General features: G+C 49.7%; 1 protein-coding gene across 2 annotated transcripts; it reads left to right on the top strand.

Moving 5' to 3' along the window:
• Positions 1 to 499: 499 nt before the first annotated feature.
• CALCOCO1 (calcium binding and coiled-coil domain 1) lies at positions 500 to 16,085 on the top strand. 2 transcript variants are annotated; one of them, XM_058558092.1, is made up of 15 exons: positions 500 to 570; positions 2,745 to 2,924; positions 3,244 to 3,346; positions 4,131 to 4,321; positions 5,788 to 5,946; positions 6,363 to 6,511; positions 8,724 to 8,814; positions 10,547 to 10,702; positions 10,907 to 11,161; positions 11,631 to 11,756; positions 12,268 to 12,363; positions 13,004 to 13,112; positions 13,344 to 13,543; positions 13,937 to 14,043; positions 15,029 to 16,085. In XM_058558092.1, the coding sequence occupies exons 2-15, from the start codon at positions 2,769 to 2,771 to the stop codon at positions 15,204 to 15,206; spliced, it is 2,076 nt and encodes a 691-aa protein (XP_058414075.1). In that variant the 5' UTR covers positions 500 to 570; positions 2,745 to 2,768; the 3' UTR covers positions 15,207 to 16,085. The 2 variants fall into 2 exon arrangements, with proteins under 2 accessions (XP_058414075.1, XP_058414076.1); XM_058558093.1 differs by lacking the exon at positions 10,907 to 11,161.
• Positions 16,086 to 27,293: the final 11,208 nt, after the last annotated feature.

The following is a 27,293-nucleotide window of genomic DNA, read 5'->3' on the forward strand; positions in this document are numbered from 1 at the left end:
ACAGATGGAGTTCCACCATCTTACAGCTTTGCTACTTGAGACTGCTGCCTTAACCGTTCTGAGCTTTAGTTTCTTCATCCGTAAAATGCGTATTACCAACCTCACACGTTGTTGCGAAAAGTAAACGGGAGCGTGAAGCCGAACACGCTCCGCCCCCTGCAAAGCGCTACACGCACAGGAGGCGTTAGAGCCGTAACTCCTCCCCACCCCCCAACCACGCACGTTACAAACCAGTAGTCACCACTAATACAGCCGGCCCTCTCCTAAGGAATCATGGGCCGTGAAGTCCTTTGGTGGACATACCCTCGTTTACCATCACGGAAGTGAGAACTACGCCTCCCAGGATGCCGTGGTGAGGCCGCCTCCACGGCCGCCCTCTGCTCCGCCCTCCTTGCGCACAGCCTCCTGGGTTGCGTAGTCCCAGATCCGAGCAGGCTCGCCGGCAAAAGGACGCAGAGGAACCACAAACCCCAGAAGCCCTCGCGCCCACTCTTCTCCCTCCCCACCCCGAGTCGGAGTGCTGTTTTTGTTGTTGGTGAAAGGTGAGGGAACAGCTGATCCGTCTGAGGGGTAAGAAACTTGGCCTAATTTGGGGGTGATCTTATGGGGGGTCACCCCGCTTTCCAGTCTGTGAAAGGATAATCTAAGGGAGCTGTAGAAGGGGGATAGAGGAGCGTTTGGGTTTTAACACTTTCCGTACTGGAGAAGCCACCACTACTGTTTTGGGGAGTTCTTGGCCTCAGGGGGGCCCTGATCAGGGGGTTGCCCCCTCGCTGTTCTCACGTACCTCTCAGTCCTTCTCTGTAAAGCTTGATACGCTCAGGGGAGTTGGGGGGAGGTGAAATCTTTGTTCATTTTCTCCCAGGCACGGGTTGGCCACCACAAACCTTCCCTTTCCCCTTACCTCCCGTACCCCATCCGAAGGCCTTTACTACGCTGAATCCCTGGAGAAAAAACATTCCAAGCTGTAGAATGTCAAGGAACTTTAGAGTCCTACAGAGTGGGGGGATGGGACCCCTTTCCTCTGAACACCTGAATCTCACCACACACATACACTTTAGGTGCCCAGAGCTTTCTTTCAGGCCTGGGGAATGTTTCCAGCTGTTATGGATTTTATTTGTGGGGCATATTTGGGGTTCCCCCGGCTTAGATCTTTGGGGACAAGTCATTCCTTTAGAAAGCCAGAAGAATCGTATTTGGAGAAAACATGCACTAGTTTTAACTAGGGATTTTTCAGAGAAATGAAAAGCCAAAGAAATCTCTTGTCCTCAAGTCAGTCTCTATTTTGGAGGGAGATGTTACTCCTTTTTGCAGAGCTTGCCCACCTTTCCTTCTGTACTGAGTTTCTGTCTTCTTTTAAAGTTCCTGCCCCCCTGACTTCAGCGTGGTGTGGGTTTGTGATGTTTGGGGGCATGCACATGACTAGTGGCCATGGCTGATTGGACACTGTCAGGTGCTGCTGACACAGGGTGAAGGTTAGGGGGCTGGAGAGGAGAGATGAGAGGGCCATCTCACAACTCTGGGCTGAGGAGTTCTCTTGATTGTTATTGTTATCTTTCCTCACCCACCCCCAGATTTTCCAATTAACTCTCCCCACCCAGTTTGGGACACCTCTCCCTCTCAATCCCATCCTATAGCATGCCTCCCACTACCAATCCAAGCAGATGGAAGGATTCAGGCACTTGGAATTGAGGCCAAGAGAAGGAGAGAGAAAATGGGGAGGGAAATACTAGGGCTGGGTTAACATACAGTCAAACCAGTAGGTTTCTAGTCTTGCTCCAGGCAAGACCTGAAGAGAAGAATGTTAGGTTTTTTTTGAACTCTCTCCTCCTTCTCTCAACACTATATATACATTTTTCCCTTCTCAGAGCCTCTTACTTCCCACCTTCCAGTCTGTCCCCTGGCCAGGGGCAGGGCTTTCCTGGCTCCAGGCCCCCACATTCCATCGCCCCACAGCACCACGTTCCTGCGGAGTGTTGCACTCCACCCTTGAAGCAGCCGCCTCCAGAATTCTTGACTTCCTGGAGTAATGAAGTTGAGGGACAGGACCTGTCTTTCTTTATATCCTCCCTTTCCCTTTGTGTCTTGGATAAGAACAGAAGCCTTTTTTTATTCATGGGGGTAGACAGCTCAGAAAGAGGGAGAGGACAGACAGCTCAGGGGCCTGAAGATTGGGCTCTTGTCCCCCCAGCCATATTCCTGCTCTGAAGACTCAATCATTGCTTTCAGAGGTTGTTGCTGTTTTCAGGTGTCATAAGTCATTCCTGGGTACAGCTGGAGTGGGCGAGGAGATCTGCTCAGAATGAAGGGGCCCCACACCTCAGTTGGATTTTGAATTCAAGAGCCAAAAGATGTGGGGGATGGGACAGGGAGATGGAGGCTATTAAGAAGGACATTAAGAGGTGGAAAAGGAGGGACTGAGCGGGGCAGAGCCTGAGACACTGAGACTTGGTCAATGGGGCTATGAAAAGGGAGCAGAAATTAGAGAGATCTTAACTCTAGGAAGAGTCTGTGACTCAGAGAGGGTGCAGTGAGACAGGGTGGGAACTGACTCAGAAGACCAGACCTCTGTCCTGGAGACTAAGGATGATACCTCTAAAGATTCCTGTAACCCTCAGGGGCTGGAAAGCAGATATGCCTTCATCTCCAGGTGTAGTGGCAGGGCTGTGGGTGGGTGAGGATGGAGTTAGGGAAGAAAGAGATGGAGTGGAGAGACTTTAGGATATTAACCCTTTGTTTCATAGGAGGGCAGATATCTCAAGGGCAGGATGGAAGAATCGTCACTAAGCCGGGCACCGTCCCGGGGTGGAGTCAACTTTCTGAACGTAGCCCGGACCTACATCCCCAACACCAAGGTGGAATGTCACTACACCCTTCCCCCAGGCACCATGCCCAGTGCCAGCGACTGGATTGGCATCTTCAAGGTATCCCTGGAACCCCTATTGGCTCAGGTTCATGGGCCATGGGTTGGTCAGAATAAGGGGAATGACTAGGTTCTTGGATTCTCAGCCTCATGTTGATAGAGAAGTAGGGAGAAAGATGTCACAGATGACAGAGGCCATCTTCTCCTCGTCTTAGCCTTGCTCTCTCCTGACACATTAGTGTTCCTCCACTTTCTCTGTCTCTCATCATCCTTGCCACCATAACACCATCCTATCCTGCCATTAACTCCCTCAGCCCTTTCTGCCATCTGCAGCTGGTAGTTCCACTGCCATACCGCTCTCCCACTTTGGGCTCTCACAGGTGGAGGCTGCCTGTGTTCGGGATTACCACACATTTGTGTGGTCTTCTGTGCCTGAAAGTGCAGCTGATGGTTCCCCCGTCCATGCCAGTGTCCAGTTCCAAGGTACGAGGGAAGATGGAAAACCAAAGGGAGGAGCCAGGGGGATGGAGATTTGGAAGAAGATAGTGGGCTCAGAAGCGTAAAAGTTAGGCATAGAGGACAAAGAAAAATAAGTGCAAATAAATAAAATAAGAAATACATTCAACAGGGCTCAGCAGACATAGAATCATGGGATTATCACAGAATCAGGGATTTAGAGATGGAAAGAACTGTAGAGGGCAGCTAATCTCACCTCCTACCAAAGGAAGGACGGGCTAGCGGGTAGGGAAGAGGGAAAGGTGGCGTCATATATTGAGAAGAAAGTGGTCGTTAGATTCTGAAAGACCTGGGTTCAGATCTCAGCTGTAATACTTACAAGCTGTTTGACCTTGTGCAAATTACTTAACTTCTCTGTGTCTGTTATCTTAACTGTAAAAGGGGATGCCTGGCTTACAGGGACAATATGATGATTAAAATGATACAGGTAAAGCTGTTAGCACAGTCGCTGGTGCGTGGTGGGCGCTCAGTAAATGGTAGCTAGCATTATTATTATTATTATTATTATAGAGGAAGGTAGGTTTGAGAAGGAGAAGTAGGGGAGGACTAGGCAGAAAGGAGGGAGAAGAGTATTCCAGGAAACAGAAATAGCCTGTGGGAGGTGGAGAGGAGAGAAAATAGTATATGGAACAAGGAGCAAGGGGCTGGAGTCAGGACAATGGATACTAAGACATGCCAAGGGGAAGGGGGACCTGCTGAGCACTTGAGGGCCTGGGATCATATTGGGGTCCTGGGTCTGTTCTTCCCACAGCCAGCTACCTGCCCAAACCAGGGGCGCAGCTCTACCAGTTCCGATACGTGAACCGCCAGGGCCGGGTCTGTGGGCAGAGCCCCGCTTTCCAGTTCCGAGAGCCAAGGCCCATGGATGAACTGGTGACCCTGGAGGAGACTGACGGTGGCTCTGACATCCTGCTGGTGGTTCCCAAGGCAACTGTGCTGCAGGTGAGAACAGAGCAAGAGAACTGCTCCCGGGCAATGGAGTGGGAGGACAGCACTGCAACTTCCCACTTCACCCTCCTCTCGGCTGTAGCCTCAGCTGAAAACCTCTCTGGGAGTTACACAAACTCTTGTCTTTGAGAAGTCTCAATCTAGTGCAGACAGGAAAGCAAGCCACCCACGGGCCAACGTCACTCAAGATTTCATAAGAACTTTTGGAGCCATCCTTCTCCAAGCACTGCATCCTGCCCTAGGCCCTAGAGGAAGATGCAAAGTGTGGAGGGAGGCCGCTCCAGGGAAGGAACATTCAGAGGAAGGGGAGGTGAGACCCACTTCAGGAGAAGTGAAGAGTGAGCAGATAGATAGGGCCCCAGATCTGCACCGTCCAAAACCAGAGGTGCTGCTCACGTGTGGATCTTGAGTGCTTGAAATGGGACTGGTCCAAATTGAGCTGTACCGTGTGAGTAAAACCCACAGCGGATTTTGAAGACTTAGTATTAAAAAAACGAAAGTAAAAATCTCAACAATTTTTATATGGATTATATGTTGAAATGATAATATTTTAGATAGACTGGGTTAGATAAAATATCATTAAAATTAATTTTACCTCTTTCTTATTACTTTTTTTTAATTGTCTACCAGAAGGTTTAAAATTATATATGTGACTTGTGTTATTTTTCTATTAGACCAAATAGAGAAGAATTAGGGAGTGCAGACAGATGTTAGCCAGGAAGACTTCCTGAAGGAAGGTGAGGGCCAAGGCCAGGTAGGGAGAAAGTACATTCCCCAGACAAGAGGGCAGGCCTGAGGAAGGCTCAGAAGGTGAGAATGAGTGCCTTGTCTATGATTTAGACAAACTCCTGCCCTCTAGAACCCTCTAAACACATGGACTCAATATAAGAATGGGAAGAAGATATTTATATCTTACATGAGTCAGAGATGTGTGAGCTCCCACTCCATGTTCTGTTTTTACATTCATTATTTTCCTTTAAACCTTACAACAACCAAAGCTAAGGGATCACTGTACAGATGAGGACACAGTGACTCAGAGAAGTTAAGTAACTTGTTCAAAGTCACATAGCTAGTAAAAATTGTACTGGAAATTTAAACCCACATCTGTCTGACTCCAGAACAGATAGGGTAAAGTTAGGGGAGCTGTGCCTTTTGTCTGTGTGGATTGAGAAAGACTTCTGCCAGACAAGGGGTTCCTACAGTTGCTGAGCAAAGGAGGGGTCAGGCCTTGGGTGGGGAGAGGTAAGAGAGGGTTGGGCGGTTATGAGTGCCAGAAGCTGGTGGGTCTGATAGGTGGTGGGCAGAATTCGGTAGCACACCAAGCCTCCCCTTACTCACCTCTTCATAGCCTGTACTGATGTAACTTGCCAACCCCAAAATGCGTCTGCACAGTGATGGGGACCAGACCTTAGGATGGGCACTTCACAAGCACACTCCCTTTCTCATCCTGCCCCCTGTAGAACCAGCTGGATGAGAGCCAGCAGGAGAGGAACGACCTGATGCAGCTGAAGCTGCAGCTGGAGGGGCAGGTGACAGAGCTGAGGAGCCGAGTACAGGAGCTCGAGACAGCTCTGGCAACCGCCAGGCAGGGGCACGCGGAGTTGACGGAGCAGTACAAGGTGGGAGTTGGGCCTGGTGGGGGACAGAGCCTGGCTGCTGATCCAGGGTCCAAAATCTGAACCCAGTGAAGAGGGTAAAGGGGAGACGTTAGTGGGCTTTTAAGATGGTTCTGGCATCAAAGAAGTAGGTTTAAGGGGTAACAGGTGGGGTTAAGGTGGATATGACAGGAGACATGTCCCAGATTTGTAATGAGACTCAGTTCTTTGAACACAGGAATGCTGAGGTAGGGTGGAAGTGGCTGTATTCACCACTAAGGCGATGTTCCCTTCCCCTTTCTTTTGCAAGGAAGGTGAGGGGGTATAGGGTGTGAGAAGTAGGAACAGTTAAACTCTGGTATGTTCCTCCTAAGCCTTTGTTCCACTCTTTGAGAGATGAGTGTCAACTTCTCTCTTCTTCTGGGGAAACTTAATTCCAGGGGCTTTCCCGGTCCCATGGGGAGCTCACGGAAGAGAGGGACATCCTGAGCCGGCAACAGGGAGACCATGTGGCTCGCATCCTGGAGCTGGAAGATGACATCCAGACCATCAGTGAGAAAGTGCTGACAAAGGAGGTGGAGCTGGACAGGTGAGGGGACCTCGTCTACCCCCATGACTTCCCTTCATTTCCTGTGACGCTCAAACTCCAGCCTCCTGCTTCCAGCAGGCGGACCTGCTCTCTGTCTTACATAGTTCCTCTTTCTTTTCTCAGCCTCATTCAGGGTATTCCAATTACTGGGGATATCTTTTTCTGCCTAGCTCTTTTCCATCTTTCCTAGTCTATCCTGTATTCCTCACCTTCAGAAATAATCATAGTTACCGTTTATTGGGCAGCGAAGGCTAAGGAGGAGGTAGGAGGGGAGGGTTTGGAAGAACAGAATGGATGGAACAGTCAATGCAAGATAAGAGAGGAGGATTTTAGGGCCGGCCCCGTGGCTTAGCGGTTAAGTGCACACGCTCCGCTGCTGGCGGCCCGGGTTCGGATCCCGGGCGCGCACCAACACACCGCTTCTCCGGCCACGCTGAGTCCGCGTCCCACATACAGCAACTAGAAGGATGTGCAACTGTGACATACAGCTATCTACTGGGGCTTTGGGGAACAAAAAAGGAAGAGGATTGGCAATAGATGTTAGCTCAGAGCCAGTCTTCCTCAGCAAAAAGAGGAGGATTAGCACGAATGTTAGCTCAAGGCTGATCTTCCTCACAAAAAAAAAAAAAAAAGAGGAGGATTTTAGATTTTACCACAGCAAAGAATAAGACTACACTCTGTTCTCACTGTTAGGAAATGTTGGAACTGGTGATCCAGGAATGCTATGGAATCTCTCCCTGATAAGAGGTAGAAGTCGTAGAATCTTAGCATTGGGCAGAATGTAAGGTATTTAAGAGGGTGTGCAAGAGAAGATCACTACCTCGGGGGCAGCCTCCTTAGTGTCAGACTGCTGTGCTTTTTGTATCTCTTGTCTTGAGCCAAACTCTTCCCTCCTATACGTTCACTCAGCGGTGCTGGTTTAGACCTCTGGAGCCACACAGAATAAATTTCTTTCTTCTACCAGACAACTAGTATTTCTACCAAATAGCACCTCCCATGCCTGTCCTTCAGATTTTCACCAGGACAAACACTCGACTTCTTCCTTTCATCAAATGACATAATTTTCTTTCATTCAGTACTGATAGGTTTGATACTTTTTTTAACTGTTTAAAGGAAGGAGTCATTCTATCCAAGGCCCAGAGTAAAAAGTGAGTTGATCCCCAAGGCTTCTTCACCGCAGGATATGTTAGTCTTGCCCTAGGGAGATACTAAATGCCTAGGTTCTAAGTCACAGAATAGAAAAGCAAGATCAGACTGAGCATCTGGAAAAGATTAGAGACTGTCTAGACCAGGGGTCAGCAAACTATGGCCCGCATGCCGAATCCAGCCTGTTTTTGTACAGCCCACAAGGTAAGAATGTTTTTGACAATTTTTAATGGTTGAAAAACAAAACAAGAACAATATTTTGTGACATGAAAATTATATGAAATTCAAATTTCAGTGTTCATAAATAAAGTTTTATTGGAACAGCCATGCTCATTCATTTACATGTTGTCTATGGCTGCTTCCGCACTACAATGGCAGAGTTGAATAGTTGCCACAGAGGCCGCATGTCCTGCAAAGCCTAAAATGTTTACTATCAGGCCCTTTACAGGAAAAGTCTGCCAACTTCTGATCTAGATCAGAAGTTTATAATCCATAACTGTCCCCTATCTAGCAAAGACTGGGTTCTGGTCTCTTTTTTTTTTTTTTTTGAGGAAGATCAGCCCTGAGCTAACATCTGCCCAATCCTCCTCTTTTTGCTGAGGAAGACTGGCCCTGGGCTAACATCTGTGCCCATCTTCCTCCACTTTGTATGGGATGCCGCCACAGCATGGCTTGACAAGTGGTGCTTCGGTGCACACCTGGGATCCAAACTCCGGGCCACCACAGTGGAGCACGCGCACTTAACCACTACACCACCAGGCCGGCCCCTGGGTTCTGGTCTCTTGATTGAGTGAAACAACCAGGGAGCCATCAGCAGAACAGTCCTTAAAGTAAAACGTAAAGATAAAAGAAAAACTGTTTATTTCTAGACTGTGCTCTAGAACCAGGAATCTTGGGTGCTTGGGGCTTAGAATGGGATCATTTTGGTTTGAAGACTTGAGCACCCCAGAGAGAAGTGGAGGTCTAGGCCCTGAGGAGCACCAGAGGAAGAGCTCAAGACAGGAGTCTGAGTCCTCCCTTCTCTGGTGACCGGTGGATTCTCTGACATTCCGTCCCCCACTCACAGGGTTAGAGACACAGTGAAGGCTCTGACTCGGGAACAAGAGAAGCTCCTCGGGAAACTGAAGGAGATGCAAGCAGACAAGGAGCAAAGTGAGGTAAGGGCTCAGCGTTGGTTCGCTTTCTCCATTGTCCACTCAGTGTTGATTGAGTCCCTTCTGAGAGGTGGGCACCAATGGGGATAAAATGTAAAGAAGCCACGGCGTGCACTCTCCTAGGGAGCATCAGTTGTCTACCCAAATCAGGATTACTCAAAGTGCAATCTAATCAGTGTCCCCAGAGAAGTATAATCAAGTGTTACGATGCCCCACAGAGGTGGATGAGAGCACATCTTGTAGGGGCTTTAGAAAGGGCCTTTAAAAAGGGGGCATAAACTAGCTTTGTATTTTCAAACTTTTTTAGCAGCAGAACCCCTTCCTCCCCACCCCACAATGAAGTTTTACATCTTATGTGGAACCTCATTGAATAAATAAAAGCCATATTTTAATAGTATAAATTTATGTTTATAAATTCAAATGTATAACATTTCCTATTAAGGTAATGAAAGCAACTAGGTCATTTTGATGGATACCAAACTTCAGAATTAGAGGTGATGGATGACTATTCTGTCAGCCTCAGCAGCCAGTGTGTTTCTGTGTTTTGTTTGGGTTGTACAGTATTGAGAACACCTTGAGTCTCACACACAAGTAGGTGCAAATAACATTTTTTAAACTGTCCACTTTGCGATCTCAGTTTGCTCTTCGCTTCAATAGAAAATGCAGTAGAAACTTTATTCTGAGGTTTCCACAAAAATCAATTAACTTGGAAGCACATGTCAGTGGATTGGTGATCTCCAGTGTGTTAACCTGTGAGTTTGTACATTGTTTTTTTAACATAATTTTTAATAATTTAGACAAAATTCAAGTCGAATATCTGCAGAACCTCTAAATTGCTTGGTCAGAATCTTAGGCTTCTGTGGAAAGTTGTTTGAAAACCATTTGCTCAGCAGTGAAGAATAGCTAGAATTTGAGTAGAAAGAGATGAAGAGAGGCCATTCTAGGACCCGAGAAAGATGTGAGCAAAGGCTGAGTCCAGAACACTCAGGGCAGTTGAATGTGTGGGTGAAGCGTGTGACGTGAGACATAGGTCAGATTGTAGAGAATCTTGAGTGTAGTCTTTATTCTGTCAGCAGTGAGGGGCATTGAGGATTTCCAAGTGAGTGACAAGTCCTTAAAGAACTGTCCTTACAGTAGATTGATCTGATTGCCTTGTGGAAAATGAACTAGTTATGAGGTTATTCAGTAGTCCAAGCGAGAAATGACCAGAGCCTGAGTGAATGTGGCTGTGGCGATAGCAGAAGAGAAGAAATGGCTGTGAACTAGATGGAGGATAGAGGAGCAATAGGGAGAGAACAGAGCCAAGCATGGCACCAAGGCATCCAGCCCGAGTGACTTGGGAAGAGGTTAGTACCATGGGCAGAAATAAGAGTGGGAAGGCCTGGGGTAGAGAAGGAGGTAGAATATGCTGAGTTTGAGGGGCCTGTAGGACATGCAGACTGAGTTTTGATTTAAAAGGAAGAGTGGGAAAGCAGAAATGGGACCTGGGATACCTAGATTCACGTAAGACCCCAGGTTGTAACGCTGGATACCTCATCTCAGGAGCTGGAGACTGGATGTTCAGGATTGAGTCACTTTGAGCTGAGAACCCAAGAAAGGCTGGCAAGAGCTGAATGCTTGAGTTTGTGTTAAATCTGAGCAGTGGAACCTTGACCTCACTCATCACAGTGGTTCACCTCCCTGGCCATCGCAAATACGTGTACCCCTTTCCCTACCTACCCTCCATCTCCATCAGGCTGAGCTCCAAATGGCACAACAGGAAAACCGTCGCTTGAATTTGGAACTGCAGGAGGCCAAGAGCCGGCAGGAGGAGCAGAGTGCTCAGGTCCAGCGACTGAAGGACAAGGTGGCCCAGATGAAGGACACCCTAGGCCAGGCCCAGCAGCGGGTGGTGAGTGAAGGCCCCTAGGCAACAGGAAGCAGAGAATGTTCCACAGGCTAGTTATAGAAAAGTCTGGAGAAAAGACGTGGCTAAAGACTAAACAACCAATCCTGAGTCCTGATGTGGTGTGTGGGAAGAGGGAGCCTAGTTACCTTCCTGGTTCACCAGTGATTCATTGGGAGCCCTGATCTCCATCTCCTCCTTTCTCCTGAGGCTGAGCTGGAGCCCCTGAAGGAGCAGCTTCGAGCGGCCCAGGAGCTTGCAGCCTCTAGCCAGCAGAAAGCCGCCCTTCTTGGGGAGGAGTTGGCCAGCGCAGCGGGAACCAGGGACCGCACCATGGCCGAGCTGCACCGCAGCCGCCTGGAAGTGGCTGGAGTCAACGGCAGGCTGGCTGAGCTCAGTCTGCACTTGAAGGAGGAAAAAAGCCAGTGGAGCAAGGAGCGGGCAGGGCTGCTGCAGAGTGTGGAGGTAGAAGGATGGGGGGACCTGGCAGGCTCATGGCCACTGCCCCCACCTTTGTGTGGTCAGATCCCCTGGGAGGAGAGAAAAGGGGGTGGAACCTTAGAGGACTTAAGGGTGGGGAGGGGCCGTGTGGGAGGTATACTTCACTGTCCAGGAGTGACCCGTCCCTAAGCAGAGCATCCCAATCCTGATCTCCGTGGCACTTTCCTTGGTTACCATCTTGATTCAGAAGCATTTACCGTCCTAGGCACCAGGCCCTGCTGTAATGCCCATTCCTGATCAGCAAGGTGCCTTGCTGTCTGGTCCCTTCTTTCATTCAGGGGGTATAGGGAATGAGGAAGGCAAGAAGGGGAAATTGCTTCCCACATATTCAGTTAAATAAAGGAAGGGACACTGTGAGGGATGGGGCTGTTGCCAGTGGCGTCCCTTTTCCTTCACCTTTACCCTCCCATTTTCCTTTTCGGCCGTCTCCCAGGCAGAGAAGGATAAGATCCTGAAGCTGAGTGCCGAGATACTTCGACTGGAAAAGGCAGTGCAGGAAGAGAGGACCCAGAATCAAGTGTTCAAGACTGAACTGGCCCGGGAAAAGGATTCTAGCCTGGTGAGACGCCCAGCCACCCATAAGTCCTGGTCCTGTGGCTCCTGAGGCATCAGTGCCCCTTCCCTCTGTCGTGAATGTGGGCTCAGAAGTGCTAGGTGCTCACACATATGTTGGGCGGCATCTCACTTGCACATCTCACAGCCCTCATTGGTTTGAAACATGCAACGTCCCTTTCTGCTCTCACGGCGCACATTCTGGGCCTAATGAGAATGACTTAGGAGAATTACAGAGTGCCCCCGCTATGACCCAGGCCTCTGCACCCAGCCCAGAAGCAGTCATCCAGGTCCATGCTCAAGAGGCAGAGACTAGGACTCAGGCAACTGAGTCTCCTGTGGCCATGACAAGGGGCTCACGGGAGAAGAGTGTTGGGGCTTCCTCTGTGTGTGTCCAGGCAAGAGAGGAGCGAAGGCACGAAGAGATGTGGTTCTAGATTGTTGGGTCCAGGTCCCTGAGCCTGGGTTCTGAGAAGTACATTCTAGGCTCCAGATTCCGTCTGAGCCTTTTCCCTCAGGTGCAGTTGTCAGAGAGTAAGCGGGAGCTGACAGAGCTGCGGTCAGCCCTGCGCGTGCTCCAGAAGGAAAAGGAGCAGTTGCAGGAGGAGAAACAGGTGAGAATCCCTAACTTAGGCTTTCCCGATGCCAGAGTTGAGGACTTGAGGGCTAGAAACTTTGTATCTTCTTGTCATCTCTTGGCTTAGAAATAGGTATCTCTGAGAGGGCACAGAGGCTAAAAATGGGACCCTGGCTCCTTTTTTTTTTTTTTTTTTTTTGTGAGGAGATTAGCCCTGAGCTAACATCTGATGCCAATCCTCCTCCTTTTGCTGAGGAAGACTGGCTCTGGGCTAACATCCATGCCCATCTTCCTCCACTTTATATGGGACACCACCACAGCATGGCCTGACAAGCGGTGCGTCAGTGCATGCCTGGGATCCAAACCGGCAAACCCCGGGCCACCACAGCAGAGCATGTGCACTTAACCGTTTGCGCCACCAGGCGGGCCCCTGGCTCCTCTTATTAGCTGACTTGGCAGGACAGGGGAGGATGGCTGGGGGAAGGGACGGATGGAAGGGGTGAAGGAGGGCTCCAGGGGGCAGGCAGTGTGGAGCTACCTTAGGCTGCTCCACCCTTTGGTGAAGGCATCTAATCCTGAGGAGCTCAGAGTTCATCTTCGATGCAAGGGAAGGCTCTGCAGGACAGCAGGGCTGGTGTCCTCCCAGCCCCTTGCACCTCTTTCCTCCCCAACTCCAGGAATTGCTGGAGTACATGAGAAAGCTGGAGGCCCGCCTGGAGAAGGTGGCAGATGAGAAGTGGAATGAGGACGCTGCCACAGAGGACGAGGAGGCCGCTGCAGGGCTGAGTCTGTACACCCCAATCTTGTGACACCTCCTCCGTGCTCCCCCTCCCCCTATTGGGAAAGCTCCACGTGACCCCTCTGGGAGCTGCCTCTGCTTTCTCTGTTTTTGCCTTTTTCCTTCCCAGACCCTGGCCTGTCTAGTTTAACTGTATCCCTCATGCAGAGGAGCCAGAGCTGATCCAACCCTCTAACAACACATCCTTCTTTCTTCTCTGCCCACTCCCTGTCCTACAGGCTGCCCGGCGCCTCTGACAGACTCAGAGGATGAATCCCCAGAAGACATGAGGCTCCCACCCTATGGCCTGTGTGAGCGTGGAGACACAGGCTCCTCTCCTGCTGGGCCACGAGAGGCTTCTCCCCTAGTTGTCATCAGCCAGCCGGCTCCCATTGCTCCCCACCTCTCAGGGCCAGCTGAGGACAGTAGCTCTGACTCGGTGAGCAGGGAAGGGAGACGGAGCAGGGCCAAGGAGGAGGGGGTAGGGCCTAACCCAGGTGGCCCCGCCTCCAGAGCAGGAAGTCTTAGCCATACAGGGCTCTCTTTCTTTCTTAGGGGACAGGAGGCAGGCCCAGCCTCTCTTCAAGGCCACCCAGTGGACACCACCCCAAAACCCAGTCTGACCCAATAACCTCACTGCTGCCAGCCCCTCCTCCCCACACTCATTCTTGCCTTACCCACTGGCCCTTATCAGAACACCTCTCCTGCCCACTCTTACTGCAGCCCTCTGCTCCCTGTCCCGCCCTAGACTGCTCTTTGCTTGCCTGTCCCAGGGTGCTCCCCCGTCGTGGGATGCTCCCCTAAAATCCAACCCTATCTCTTTGATGCCCAGGAGGCTGAAGATGAGAAGTCAGTCCTGATGGCAGCTGTGCAGAGTGGGGGTGAGGAGGCCAACTTGCTGCTTCCTGAACTGGGCAGTGCCTTCTACGACATGGCCAGGTGAGTGCAAAAGGGAAGACAAGAGGGAAGTGGGAGGATGCCAGTGGAAAGGGAATCCAGATGAATAGTCCCCATGCCCTTACCCCAACCACTCTCTTCTTGGCCCCAGCCAAGAAAAGGAGACACAGATGTGGTTGACACAGAAAATTACCCACCACTCCAAAGCCTGGGTGCCTCCAAGTAATCCCTCCCCTCCATCTTACCAATGCACATGTGTACTCAGAGGCCTTGTCTGTAACTGGGTTCTGTGTTGTTCTAGCACCATCTTCCGTGGAGCCCAAATTGCCCTGCTTCCCCTCTCTCCTGCCCCTACCCCTTCCCCAACCACCAGGTAGGTACCTAGGCTCCATCGGGGGAAGAAGGGAGGTGACCAACGCCCCCAGGGACAGGAACAGAGAGACCACAGGGATTCAGCATCCATCTGGCCACCTCTTCCCTGCCTTCCCTGGGGGACCCTCTGGGCAGTGAGGCTTGCAGGGCTGGGGGATTCAGGTATCAGATTGGCCCCCTCTGCTTCCCTTTTCTTCCGCAGGTCATGAGGGGAAGGCAGGGGGAAGAGAGATTTTATCATGTAACCCCCAGCTTTGCCTGGATGTGAGATGGGCTCAGGGCAGGGAGGGGGTGATGCTGTCATTCTTCTCTGCTGGACCAGGAAGATGAAGGACGATGTCAGACTCATTTTCAGCCTCATTAGGCAGCAGACGGAGATGGAGGGAGGAGAGCGGGAGGGTGGGGGATGGGCTCTGCACTACAGCGACAGGCAGGGACTAAAGGAGAGGGCACAGGGAGCCAGAAAACTAAGGCTTCCAGCATTATGAGGAGAAAGCTGCTGTAGGGGAGGCTAGGAGAGAGAACTACCAGGATGCTGCATTAGCAACACGGTAACCTGGGAGCCCCGGTGTATGGGTCTCTCTCCCTGAGGTCCGCGAGTCAAGAAGGCAGCAGAGCACACTGACCCTCTCCTTTCCCCTCTGTGTCTCTTTAGTGGCTTTGCAGTGGGTCCCTTGTCAGAGGCCAGCACTGGGGGCCCTGCCACCCCCTCGTGGAAGGAGTGCCCCATCTGTAAGGAGCGCTTCCCGGCTGAGAGTGATAAGGATGCCCTGGAGGACCACATGGATGGACACTTCTTCTTCAGCACCCAGGACCCTTTCACCTTTGAGTGATCTCACCCTCCCTAGTACATGCACAAATATACACTTACACACACACACACACACATTCATGCACATACACTTATGTCCAAAACACTGGGCTCCATGATATTCTGTTCCCTAAGAACCGCTCCTGTGTGCGGTTCTCATCCCAAGCTCTCCAACTTCATCCTGTCCTACCTGGCTCTTTTGTACAGGCAAGGGTCCTTCTTGGAAGCAGTGGCTGAATTTACCCCCTGAAAGCGGTTTGGGAGGAACCAGGATGGAGGAGACCTTCCCCAGGAGGAAGAGAATCACCCCCTCCTAGCCCTGGTTGCTCTGTCACTCACACCAGCCACCACACCACACACACACTCATACACATACTCACACGTGCACACTCTGATGCCCCAAAGCTAGTCCCTGGGGCACCCCGGCCCTTTTATCTGAAGTCTGTGTTTGTTTACCTGAGTTTTCTCGGGCCTCCATTGAGGCAGCAGCATGGACATCACGACCTCTTCAGGTCTCTTTCGGTTCTGAGCTGCATTGGTTCCTCTTTCTCTCCCCCACCATGGCCTTCCGTGCCCCTCCCCAGGCCCTTCCGTACCATTAGATATTAAGTTTGGAGGTTTCTTTTGTATTTTTGAGCTTTTCTGTACTCTATCTACTGCCCTCCCTGCCACCACCCCCCATTGTCCTCACGTGGAAAGAAATAATGCATTTGTGCCTTCTGTGAGGGATGGGGGGGAACAAATGGTCCCAGGTGTCCCATTTTGCAGCCCTTCCTCCCTCTCCAGGTTCCCCCACAGCAATAAGAGCTCCCCTCAATGTACCTGCCTCCTACCTGTAGTTTGGACAAATATATTTATATGGTATGTATAACTATTCTAATAAAAAGTGTTCTTACCATGAGGTGTGACTAGAGCAAAAGAGATCGGGACAGCTGGCTCTTAGACCTTAGTGGAGGGGATTGGGGAGAGGGGGCTTCTCCCTGCCTCCTGGGGGAGAATGACAGGCGGTGTTTTCCGTTGTGCCTCCTGGTGTGCTGGCCACCCGTGGGAAGAGGAGGAGGGAGGAACCTTTGTCTCAGGTTGTGGGTCTGGCTTGGGGAATACTCTAGTCGGGGAGGGAGGAAACTGATGGATCTGTGCCAGCTCTGTTCAGGGTTTAGTCCTGGGGTGGGACGGGGTAGGACCCAGGATTCTGGGCCAAGGTGCATGTCTTGGAAGTGGGGGGAAGGTTTCCACTGCTCAGACCTTCACCCTCCTTAGCAGCCATCACTGTACCTGAGCCAGGCATTACTGCTGTCAAGAGTGCACACCTTTGAATATCCACTTTGTAAAAAACACCATCAACCCCATACCTCCAAAGACTATTTGATATTCCTCCCATCCTTGCCTCGCTATGTCCCTCTGTTGCCATTTTCAGACACTCATGTGCACATTCTGACTCCACAGTCACAAAAACACATTCATCCACTTTAACCAGCTTCACAGGCTAGGCAGACACACACACAGCATTGTAAAACCTTTATTAAGGACCTGCGTGCTCACCAAGGCTCTCAGCAGTGCCCGGCACAGTCCGTGCCTGCAGCCTCCTTGCTCTTCATCCCATAGCTCCCCTATCACCCACCCTCCGTTCCCTTCAGGGCTCTTGGGTGGGCCCCCCCACACCATTCTCTCTCTCCATCCACCTGAAACCCTCCCGTCCACCCCCTTCCAGTCCCACCTGGATGACATCCTGCATCCTTCCTTCTTTCCACATGTCACTGTCTCCTAGCAACCCCATCTCGTTCCCTGAATCCCTTCCAAGGAAATTAGAGATAATGGATCTCTCCTCTCTCCATCTCAACTCCTCTTTATTGATCCTCCTTTAATGAAAGTTAATTATAACAATGATTTAATTAATAGAATCCCTCTCTTCCTTTATTGCTTCCCGTATTAAGACTATTAATAAATACGAGCTGGGCTGACAGAGGCATCCATCACCCGCCTGGGATTCCCCCCATCCCTCCTTTCCCCTCCCCTCTGCCCCCTCCCTCCCTTGGCCTATAAACTTGCCGGGGTAGTGGGGGTTAATCAGAGAGGAATTATGAGCCAACATCCCCAGCAGGAGGTGCATTTAATGAAATCACTTGTGATTTATGTCTGGGGGAGGTTGGAGAGGGAAGAATCTGGAACCCAGACATCCTGGCTTCCAGAAGGGAGGCCTCCTAATGCAAAAGAGGAGGAAGAGAGACAGAAACAGGGACCCAGGGCCCCTGCTCCCACCCCACAGGCCCTGCCAAGCCACACACCCCCCACAAGAGCCACATGGGTAGCTGCACAAGGCCGTTGACACAGAGGCTGCCAGACTAGAAGCGTTCGTGAGGGTTGCAGCACAGGTCTTGTTCTTTTCCACCTCCAAGCCTTCACATGGGCCATTCTCTCCTCCTTCCTTTCTCCCCAGCCCCGTTCTGCTTCACCTCCCAAACCTGCTCCACACTCCCCTCCTCCATGAAGCCCCTCAGTCCCTCCTTAGACTCCTCCACGTGGATATTTGGAGTCACCAGCTGCTCCTTTCCCTGCCCTTTGTATGTCTCCGGTGTGCAATCTGCACCTTCAGACCGGGAGTTCCCCAGAAGGTTGGAGCCATTTCTCTTCTTCATGATTTGCCTACCCCAGGACCCAGTGCACAGCCCCTGACACGGAGCTCAGGGAAGGGCAACTGACTGCATGGGCAGAGAGAGTAGACAGCTGGGTTCCAATTCAAGTTCTTTCTCCTCCTCGCGGTGTGGTATTTGACATCTCAGCCTTTCTACTGTCTCCCTTCTGTAATGGATCATCTCTTTCACTCTGCTTCCCAGCGTCCATGCAGAAACTGATGGACCTGAATGAACGTGAGACCCTAGCGTGAAAGGAAAAGTCAGACCAAGACGCAGCAGATAGGAACTTGGGTGTTAGTATGTGGGGGAGATGAATGAATCCAAACATCACTCCCCGCTACAGAGCCTCAGTGGCTGCCTGGTACCTGTGGGAGCATGAAGTGCAGATGGTTTAGTGGCCCAGTCAGGGGCTTCCCCTTCTGTCCCGACCTTCCATTTCCCTCCCCTAAGGAACCCTGGACTCCAGCTCTACAGAACCACTCCACAGAAATGGGCACTACTTTTGCACGTCTCTGAGCACATGCCTTCCCCTCAGCTCAAAGGACATCTCCTCCATGAAGCATTCCTTGACTTCCTTCAGTTATCCTCTGAGATGCCACACATAGGACTTTGTAAAAACACACTGCGCCATGTTTACAAGTTTTTCCTTCTCGACTATAAGCCAGCTTGAGGGTAGCTTCTGCTTTTGTATGTCTCACGTTCCTAAAGTTCAGTACAGAGGACCAGTCCTCCAAAAATAATTTTTAAAATTATTTTAATAAAATATTTCATGCATACAAAAGAAGGTATATGTCCACGTTTGAGGGATAAAGAATAATAAAGTGAATGTAATTGGACTTACTAACCAGCTTTAAAAAACATTACTGGGGGGCCGGCCCCGTGGCTTAGTGGTTAAGTGCGCGCGCTCCGCTGCTGGTGGCCTGGGTTTGGATCCCGGGCGCGCACCGACGTACCGCTTCTTGGGCCATGCTGAGGCCGCGTCCCACATACAGCAACTAGAAGGATGTGCAGCGATGACATACAACTATCTACTGGGGCTTTGGGGGGAAAAAAATAAATAAATAAAATAAAAAAATAAATAAATAAATAAAAAACATTACTGGGGCCAGCCTGGTGGTGCAGTGGTTAAGTTCGCACGCTCTGCTTCGGCAGCCCGGGGTTCACAGGTTCAGATCCCAGGCGTGGACCTACGCACTGCTTACCAAGTCATACTGTGGCAGGCGTCCCACATATAAAGTAGAGGAAGATGGGCACAGATGTTAGCCCAGGGCCAATCTTCCTCAGCAAAAAGAGGAGGATTGGCAATAGACATTAGCTCAGGGCTAATCTTCCTTACAAAAAAAAAAAAATCACCAATACCATTGAAGTGCCCTGTGTGGCCTGAGAGAAATGTGATGTCAGTTGGTACAGAGACGTTTCATGCGTTAATTCAAAGAACTTTATGGAGCTCTCTGAATGGGTCAGGTGCTGGGGATAGAGATGGAAGAGTCAGAAACCCTGCCCTCAAAGAGCTCACAGTCAACGTAAATCAGCAAACACAGGAAAGCAAGGTAAGCGCTACTTTAGAGGTACACACAGTGTGCTCTGGGACCACGGAGAAGGATATTTAACCAAGACTGGGAGAGACAAAGCTTCCCACAGGTGACAATGTGAGCCTGAGTCTTAAAGAATGAGTAGATGTGAGCCAAGTGTGCGCAGGCAGAAGGAACAAAATGTGCAAAGACATAACTGACTTGTAAGTCTAAACACTGAGGTAGGGCTGTTGTGTGAGGACCGTACAGTGTGTGAAGTGAGGCTGGAGAGATGGACTAACAGAGTTTACTTATACATTCACTCAACAAATATCCATTGAGTGCCCACTATCTGCTAGGGGCTGTTCTAGGCACTGGGAAACAGCATGAACAAAACAGATGGGAATGCCTACACTCATGGAGCTTACTCTCTACTGCCAGATCATGCAAGTCCAGAGAAACCAATTAAGAACCCATTGTAATAACCCAGACAAAAACAGTGAGCACCGAACTTAAGCAGTGTCAAGAGGAAAAGAGGCACAATTCTTTAGAATGCAGAATTCATGGGACTTGGTGACAGATATGGGAAGTGAACAGAAGGAGTCAAGTTGATCCCAGGTTTCTGGTTTCAGTGACCAGATAACCAGTGATGCCATTCACCAAATAAATAATACAAGTGGAGAAATACACTGAGGGAAAAGACAATTGGTGCAATTTTGTCTTGTTGACTTCCCAGTGTCTTTGGGATCTTCCGAAGGAGAGAGAGGGGCCAGCCGGGTGGCGCAAGTGGTTAAGTGCGTGCGCTCTGCTGTGGTGGCCCGGGGTTCGCCAGTTCCGATCCCAGGCGTGCACCGTCGCACTGCTTGGCAAGCCATGCTGTGGCGGCGTCCCATATAAAGTGGAGTAATATGGGAATGGATGTTAGCCCAGGGCCAGTCTTCCTCAGCAAAAAAAAAAAAAGAGGAGGATTGGCAGATGTAAAAAAAAAAAAAAAAAACAAAGGAGAGAGAGATCCAATAGGCAGTTGGATAGATATTTAGTCCAGAGCTCAAGAGAGTTTGGAAATGGAGATAGAGACTTAAGATCCTTGAAAGTAAAAGCGATGAGAGTGAAGAACGATTACGCAGGTCTCCCTGCAGCTAGAGTGAGAGGGTAAGAGGGCCAAGGACAGCACCCAGGAGACCATCAACAAGGAAGGGAAGTCAAGGAAGGGAAGTATGGAGAACTCGGAGTCACGGAGAAGACTGAGAAGGATCAGTGAGAGAAGTAGGAACCAGCTCAGGAGAGACGAGTCAAGAAGAGAGGCCAGCAGCAGCAGGTGCAGCAGAGAGGCAGGGAAATGACTCCTGGAGACCGCTGGATGAGCAGGCAGGAGGTCACTGGCGGCTCTGCAAGAGGAGCTTAAGCAGAGTGTTGCAGGTGGAAGTTATCGTGCAGCTGGACTTCACATAGCCTGTAATAGATACGCAATTCTTCCAACCCATGGGAATTGGGAGTATGTCTCCAGACTCACATAAAAACAAGAACTCCCAAGTCAAGGTGTAAGAAAAATCAAGGGCAGGACCCAAGATATCCGGGTCCAACATCAAAGATCCTGCTGCCTCTGCCTAGCCAGTTGTGAGCACACTCTAACCCTACGCTGTCCACTGTATTAGCCACCAGCCACACGTTACTATTGAACACTTGAAATGTTGCTAGTACAAATTGAGGTGTTGTAAGTGCAAATTGAGTAACAGATTTCAAAGACTTAGTACCAAAAAAAAAAGAATTTAATTTTATATTGATCACATGTTGAAATGGTAATATTTTGGTTATATTGAGTTAAATAAAATATATTATTAAAGTTAGTTTCACTTGGTTCTTTTTACTTTTTTAAATGTGGCCGCTAGAGGGGCCGGTCCCGTGGCCTAGTGGGTAAGTTTGGCGTGCTCTGCTCTGGTGGCCTGGGTTTGGTTCCCAGGCTCGGACCTACACCACTTGTCAGTGGCCATGCTGTCTTGGCAGCTCACATACAAAATAGAGGAAGATTAGCACAGGTGATAGCTCAGGGCAAATCTTCCTCAGCAAAAAAAAAAAAGGTGGCCACTAGAAAATTTTAAATTATATATGTGACCCCTATTAAATTTCTACTGCACAGCACTAGCCTAAGCCCTGTCGCTGAATAGGACCCCCACAGCCTGGACATCCCTAGACTCCCCTGACTCCCAACATCCCTCTTAGCAGGAAGAGAAATGCCTGGAATTCCCAAGATGGCATTCTAGACGCACCCCTGTGCCCCATGCTCCCAATGCCATAACCTATGGCAAGAGATTCCAGTACTCCATACCCCATCTCCAGGTCCCCCTATCCTGGTCCCTCACATTTTCTTCTTTCCCCAGGTCTGTTGATAATCAGGTGAGAGCAGAAATGTTCTGTTCTAACTCTCACAAAAATGGATTTTGCCTGGCTTAGAGTCCAGAATCCCTCTCCCAACCCTAAATTTAGAAGCCGTGGCTTCTCCCTGTTTCCCCTATTTCTCAACTCCTTCTTTGCCTTTCTGAAACTGTGGCAATCTCCCAAATTGGTAGAAACATGGTGTTGTGGCAATCATAAAGGCTTTCGAGATCTCTAGACCTCATTTGTCATACTTCCTAACCAGGTGACCTCAAGCAAAACACTTCGTCTCTCTGAGCCCCCATCTGCAAAATGTGGATAACTCCTACCTGGACAAGTTATTGTGATGATTATATGAGATCAGATGTGTAAAATGTCTTGTACAGAGCCTGGCACACAGTAGGTACTGTGTGATTCAGGGTTTCCCACTTTGCGTCTTACCCCTGCATATTTGGAGAAATAAGGAAACAAACAAAGCAAACTCAGGCTCGTACATATGGACTGATAGAACCTCAAAACCAAAAGGATGCTTACAGATACATTTCCAGCTTCTCATTCAGTGCATAAATTCCCTGGACTACATCCTTCATTGGTAGTCATCCAACCTCTGCTTAAACATCTCCAGGGGCCATTCATTGGTTCACTCAATAAACAAGAACAAGCCTCTCTGGGAGCCACAAAGGAAGGCAGACACAGATCATGCTGTTAAGGAGCTTATATATTAGCAAAACGGATGCAAAGAGAAACAACTATAATACAAGGTAAAGGCGGTATGTGCCAATTGACGTGCCATGACAGAGAGCAAACAACCTTACAAATTAACCCATGTTCAACGAAGGGTAGCTCTAATATTAAAATCCCTCCGGGGCCGGCCCCGTGGCTTGGCAGTTGAGTGCGCGCGCTCCGCTGCTGGCGGCCCGGGTTCGGATCCTGGGTGCGCATGGACGTGCCGCTTCTCCGGCCACGCTGGGGCCGCGTCCCACATACAGCAACTGGAAGGATGTGCAACTATGACATACAACTATCTGCTGGGGCTTTGGGGGAAACATAAATAAATAAAATTATAAAATCCCTCCGAAATCTCAGACCTCTGTTTTCCCATTCATTTCATGGAAAATAGAACAAGATCCTTCCATTCTAGGTCATGGGTGGTTGGTAAGGAGGACATTTCTTTCTTTTTTTTTTTTTTGTGAGGAAGATCAGCCCTGTGTTAACATCTGCCAATCCTCCTCTTTTTTTCCCTTTGTCTTTTTTCTTTCTTTTTTTTTTTTTTTTTTTGCTGAGGAAGACTGGCCCTGGGCTAATATCCGTGCCCATCTTCCTCCACTTTATATGGGACGCCGCCACAGCATGGCTTGCCAAGCGATGCGTCGGTGCACGCCCGGGATCAGAACCGGCGAACCCCACGCAGCTGCAGCGGAGGACGCGCACTTAACCACTTGCGCCACCGGGCCGGCTCCCAGGACATTTCTGTAATAACCTTAAAATTCCAGAAGAATGTGGGCAAGGCTAGAATGGATGAAGGTAGCACAGGTGTGGGAAGAACGGGATTAGCTGTAAGATCCTCCAGCCTCTTCCGTATCAGAATTTCTGGGAGTCCCTAAATGTCCACCCCACTCTCCACGTACTACCAGCAATTCCTGCCTCCCTGGAAAGCCCTGCACATCCCTACTCTTGAGACTTACCCAAATGTTTTCTTGTCTGTGCTTTTCTCTCCCTTTTCTCCCCATTCCTATCATATTTTCTTCATCTTTTATCAGCATCTCTGTAATTTTTTTTTTTGTCCATCTCTGCTTCAGTCTGTCCCTCTCATCATTTAGATTTTTGTCATCTGTTATTCTTGAGGTCTTTCTGCCTCTATCTCTCTCTCCCTCTCTTTTACTGTTTTTCATCATTCTCGATTTCTTGGTCGGTTTCCATTTTTCTGTCTCTGGCCTTGCTTTCTCCCCAGCTGCCGCAAAGCCATAAACCCAGCCGGCCCTGCAGCAGGCAGCCGCCAATCACTGGGCTCCAGTAGCTGGGAGGAGGGGGCTGCAGAGAGATGGGGGCATGGAAAAGCTGGGGCGCTGTTGCTACAGCAGGGGAGGGGAGAGGCAGAAAAGAGCAGGGAGAGGCCACTCCCAGAAAGCGGCCACAGCTTTCCTTCAGGGTACAGACACCTGGTTCCTCTTTCTGTTGTGAGTCAGGGTATCTGGGTCCCTCCCCTGAACTCCCCAAAGCGTGATTTCTCGTCCAAAACCACTGGCCACAGATCACTCCACAAGAGGTTTGCCTCCTCCTTCGTTCTTAGGCCCTCCCAATATGAGGGAGCTAAAGGACCCTGGGGGTCTAAGGATGTTGGGGACAAATGCTTACATGAACATTGGGACAGTAAAAGGATGGTCAAGACGGGGCGGGGGGCGGGTGGAGTGAAGGATGCTGAGAAGCAATAAGGGTTGGCGAGGCACTGAGAGGAAGGAGAGTCCTAATAGGAGAAGGGTGAACCAGAAGGCTGGGCACTCCAGGCTTCTCACCAGCTTCCTGGCATCCCTAAAGCAGGATCGGCAGTCAGAACCCATGGTCCTTGATCTAGGTTGGGATTGGGCAGTTTAGGGGGCTGCATAATGGGCAACCACCCAGCTCATGGTTAGAAACCTACAGGGTCTGGGGCAGGGGTGGGGAAGGGGGCTAGGAAGGGAAAGCAGGGAAGGGGAGGGATTAGCGAGAGATTTTAGGAGAAGAGCAGAGGAGGAGGAACATTTCTGTCCTGTTAGGGCAGAAGGAGACAGGCCCAGCAAGTGGTAATTCCTGGTGTGCTGGCGACCCCTGCTGGCTGTGCACACCACAGCCTGGGAGAAGAGAAGGTACAGCCAGCCCGTGTGAGTCCTGGTGTGGGTTGAATGTGACACTGTGTTATGTGAGTGTGTCACAATACTACAGTGATGGTGCGTGTAGTGCTGCCCATGATTATGTGTTGGCATCCCTGGGTGAAGGCAGTGATGTGACCGAGCACAAAAGCCACAAAGATCGGGCTCCAAACTCCTGGCTCCCCTGTGAGGATTCTGGGTATCTGGGAAGGATGAGGTCTTTGAGCCCAGCACATCTCCTCACTAGTGTCGCGTCGGTAGTATAAATCCACTCATTGAGGTGCTGCTGGCATAAAAGTAAAATTAACCAGTCTGGGTTTAGGAGGAAAAGTGGGGGCTTTGGAATTAGACTTCCCTGGCTTAAAGTCCTGATCTCCTGGTTACTAGCTGTGTGACCTCAGGCATGTTACTTAACTTCTCTGAGTCCAGTTTCCTCACCTGTAAGGGTATACTAATAACTATCTCACAGGATTATTGTGGGTGTTTAGCACAGGGCCTGGCAATGGTAAGCATTTAATAGATGCTAATCTTCTGCCTCCCTCTTCCTTTATCTATCTCTCACCTCCAAGGTCAGGCAGGGATTTCAAAAGGCAAATAAACTGAGGATGATGTTGACAATGATGATGGTGGTGGTTTATGTTTACATCACTCATGCAAATCATTTTAAACATATTTTTAATACCCAGCTTTTTTCCTTTTTATTAGCCAAGCACATCATGCTCATGTTTTATTGGGATAGAAATATCCTGGTGTTATGGCAGGTATCTAGAAGGACAGCCTTATGAAGTGATAACAAGGCATGACAAATCTTTCTTTATTGTGATACATTTTCATTACTCGGGTTAATCAGGAATTACCCATTAGAACAAGGGCTTAAGATAAGTACATGACAGTCATCTGTGGAGATCAGAATCTCCTGATTTTCCAATGGGTATCTAATTGTTATTGCTGTTGTGGGGGGACGATTAATGCTTTGATTGAACTGGTCTTAAAACATCAGAATAACTCAAGGAGATATGACAGGTAGTTAGAAATAGTATATTCTGAAATTAAAAAGAGGATGGATTTCAATTCCACAGAAGAATATTCTAACCCCTCCAGCTGTCCAGTGACACATGCAAACCGCTTATGAAGTGAAGAGCTCCACTGCAGCCGAAGTGAGGCAGAAGCTGGCTGACTCCCTGACAGGCTCACTGTGAAAGAAATTTGGGCTGCAGAGGGACATTAGGTAAGAGGCCCTCTGAGGTCCCTCCACAAATACACTCCAGTGCATAACGAAAACTTAGCTCCATAGAAATGTTGTTCCAAATGGCATACATACCTATGGTCATTGTTTGTCACCATGGGTGGAGGGGGGAGGTAGTAATAATAACAGCTGTACTCTTTTCCTCTCTGAAACTTTCTTCTTCCCAAGGAAAGGCAAGATTCCAGGATCTTTCCCTCTCTAAGAGGGAAAGAACATCCCCATGTTCTTCTTAATTTCATCCACAATTCTTTTTTTTTCCCCCCTCGGCTTAATAGGATCCATCTTCAAGTATCTTACAGAAAACCTTACTTAAAGAAATGGCTTTTTTCATCCTTTAGGTTTCTGCCTCTAAGAGGTGGGCAGGCAACGGGGTGGGGGCGGGGAGGCAACGAACATGTGTTGAGTTCCTATTTAGTGCAGATGCTGTAATTTTTGCATTTGATTAAGATAAATGTGTATCCGTTTTTATGCAGGTAAATGTGTACATATATATTGTTTTGTAAACGTGGATGTAAATGTGATGGGTCTGCAGGAATTCTTTGTTGTTCAGGCGTCTCTGAGAGATTTTGGTATCTAGCTGCCTGTGGGGGAATCTCTGAAATCCGAAGCTTTCAATACCTTCCTCGTGTACACAGACAAGCCGGGAGTTATTCTGGCTTCAGGATCTTTGTGCAGGATCCCAGGTTTGTCTGTCCCCGTCCTGGGCACAAGTGTGCTGTTACATCAGGACTCGTCTGCCTCCTTGCCTTCCACGTGTGCATCGTTGCATTTTCCATCTCTGTCACAGTGCATGCAGATCTATGTGCCCAACCTGCCCCCCATGAAGCCATGTGTGTCCAGCAGCCCCTCCTCCCACCTCCGTGAAGAGTCCTTGGCACCCTCCCTTCCTGGCCAACCCTACTCCCCACTTTCCATGCCAGGAGAGATCTAATTACACAGAAATTAGTACAGAGAAGCATCGTTTGCTTTTATGGCATCAGCGCCAGGGCAGCTGTAAATCTGGGACCGCTGCTGCAGCCGCCTCTGGGCACTGCGCAGGCTGGAGGGGGCTCTCGCCTCCACACCCTACCTCTGCTCCATCTCTGCTCAGCTACCCTGGGCTCTACCCCTCCCCGCACCCCAGAGCCCTGTGAGTTACCCATCTCAACAGGGGGAGGAGGCCTGTGAAAGGGGAGGGCATCGTCAACCAAAAGATGACGCATAATAGGTGCTCAATAAATGTTCCCTGAATGAGCAAGAGGTTAATCCCAGCAATGCTAACTACTACCCAGCTACCCGGATCCAGTGGCCAAGGGACGAATGTTCCCAGTAAGATTTCTCTCAAAATCTTGAAGCACTTACGAGGTAGTCTTCTCCACTTTCTTATGAATCCAGATGAAGTATACGGGGCAATCAGTCATCCTGGCTTCCACTTTAGAGATCCTGAACTCCCAGAGGCAGCATCAGATAATGAAGACACCCCAGGGTTCAGATCTTGATTCTTCTCTTTACTAGCTACGT

The sequence above is a fragment of the Diceros bicornis genome, chromosome 17 (genome assembly GCF_020826845.1).
Source record: "Diceros bicornis minor isolate mBicDic1 chromosome 17, mDicBic1.mat.cur, whole genome shotgun sequence".
Taxonomy (NCBI): Eukaryota; Metazoa; Chordata; class Mammalia; order Perissodactyla; family Rhinocerotidae; genus Diceros; species Diceros bicornis.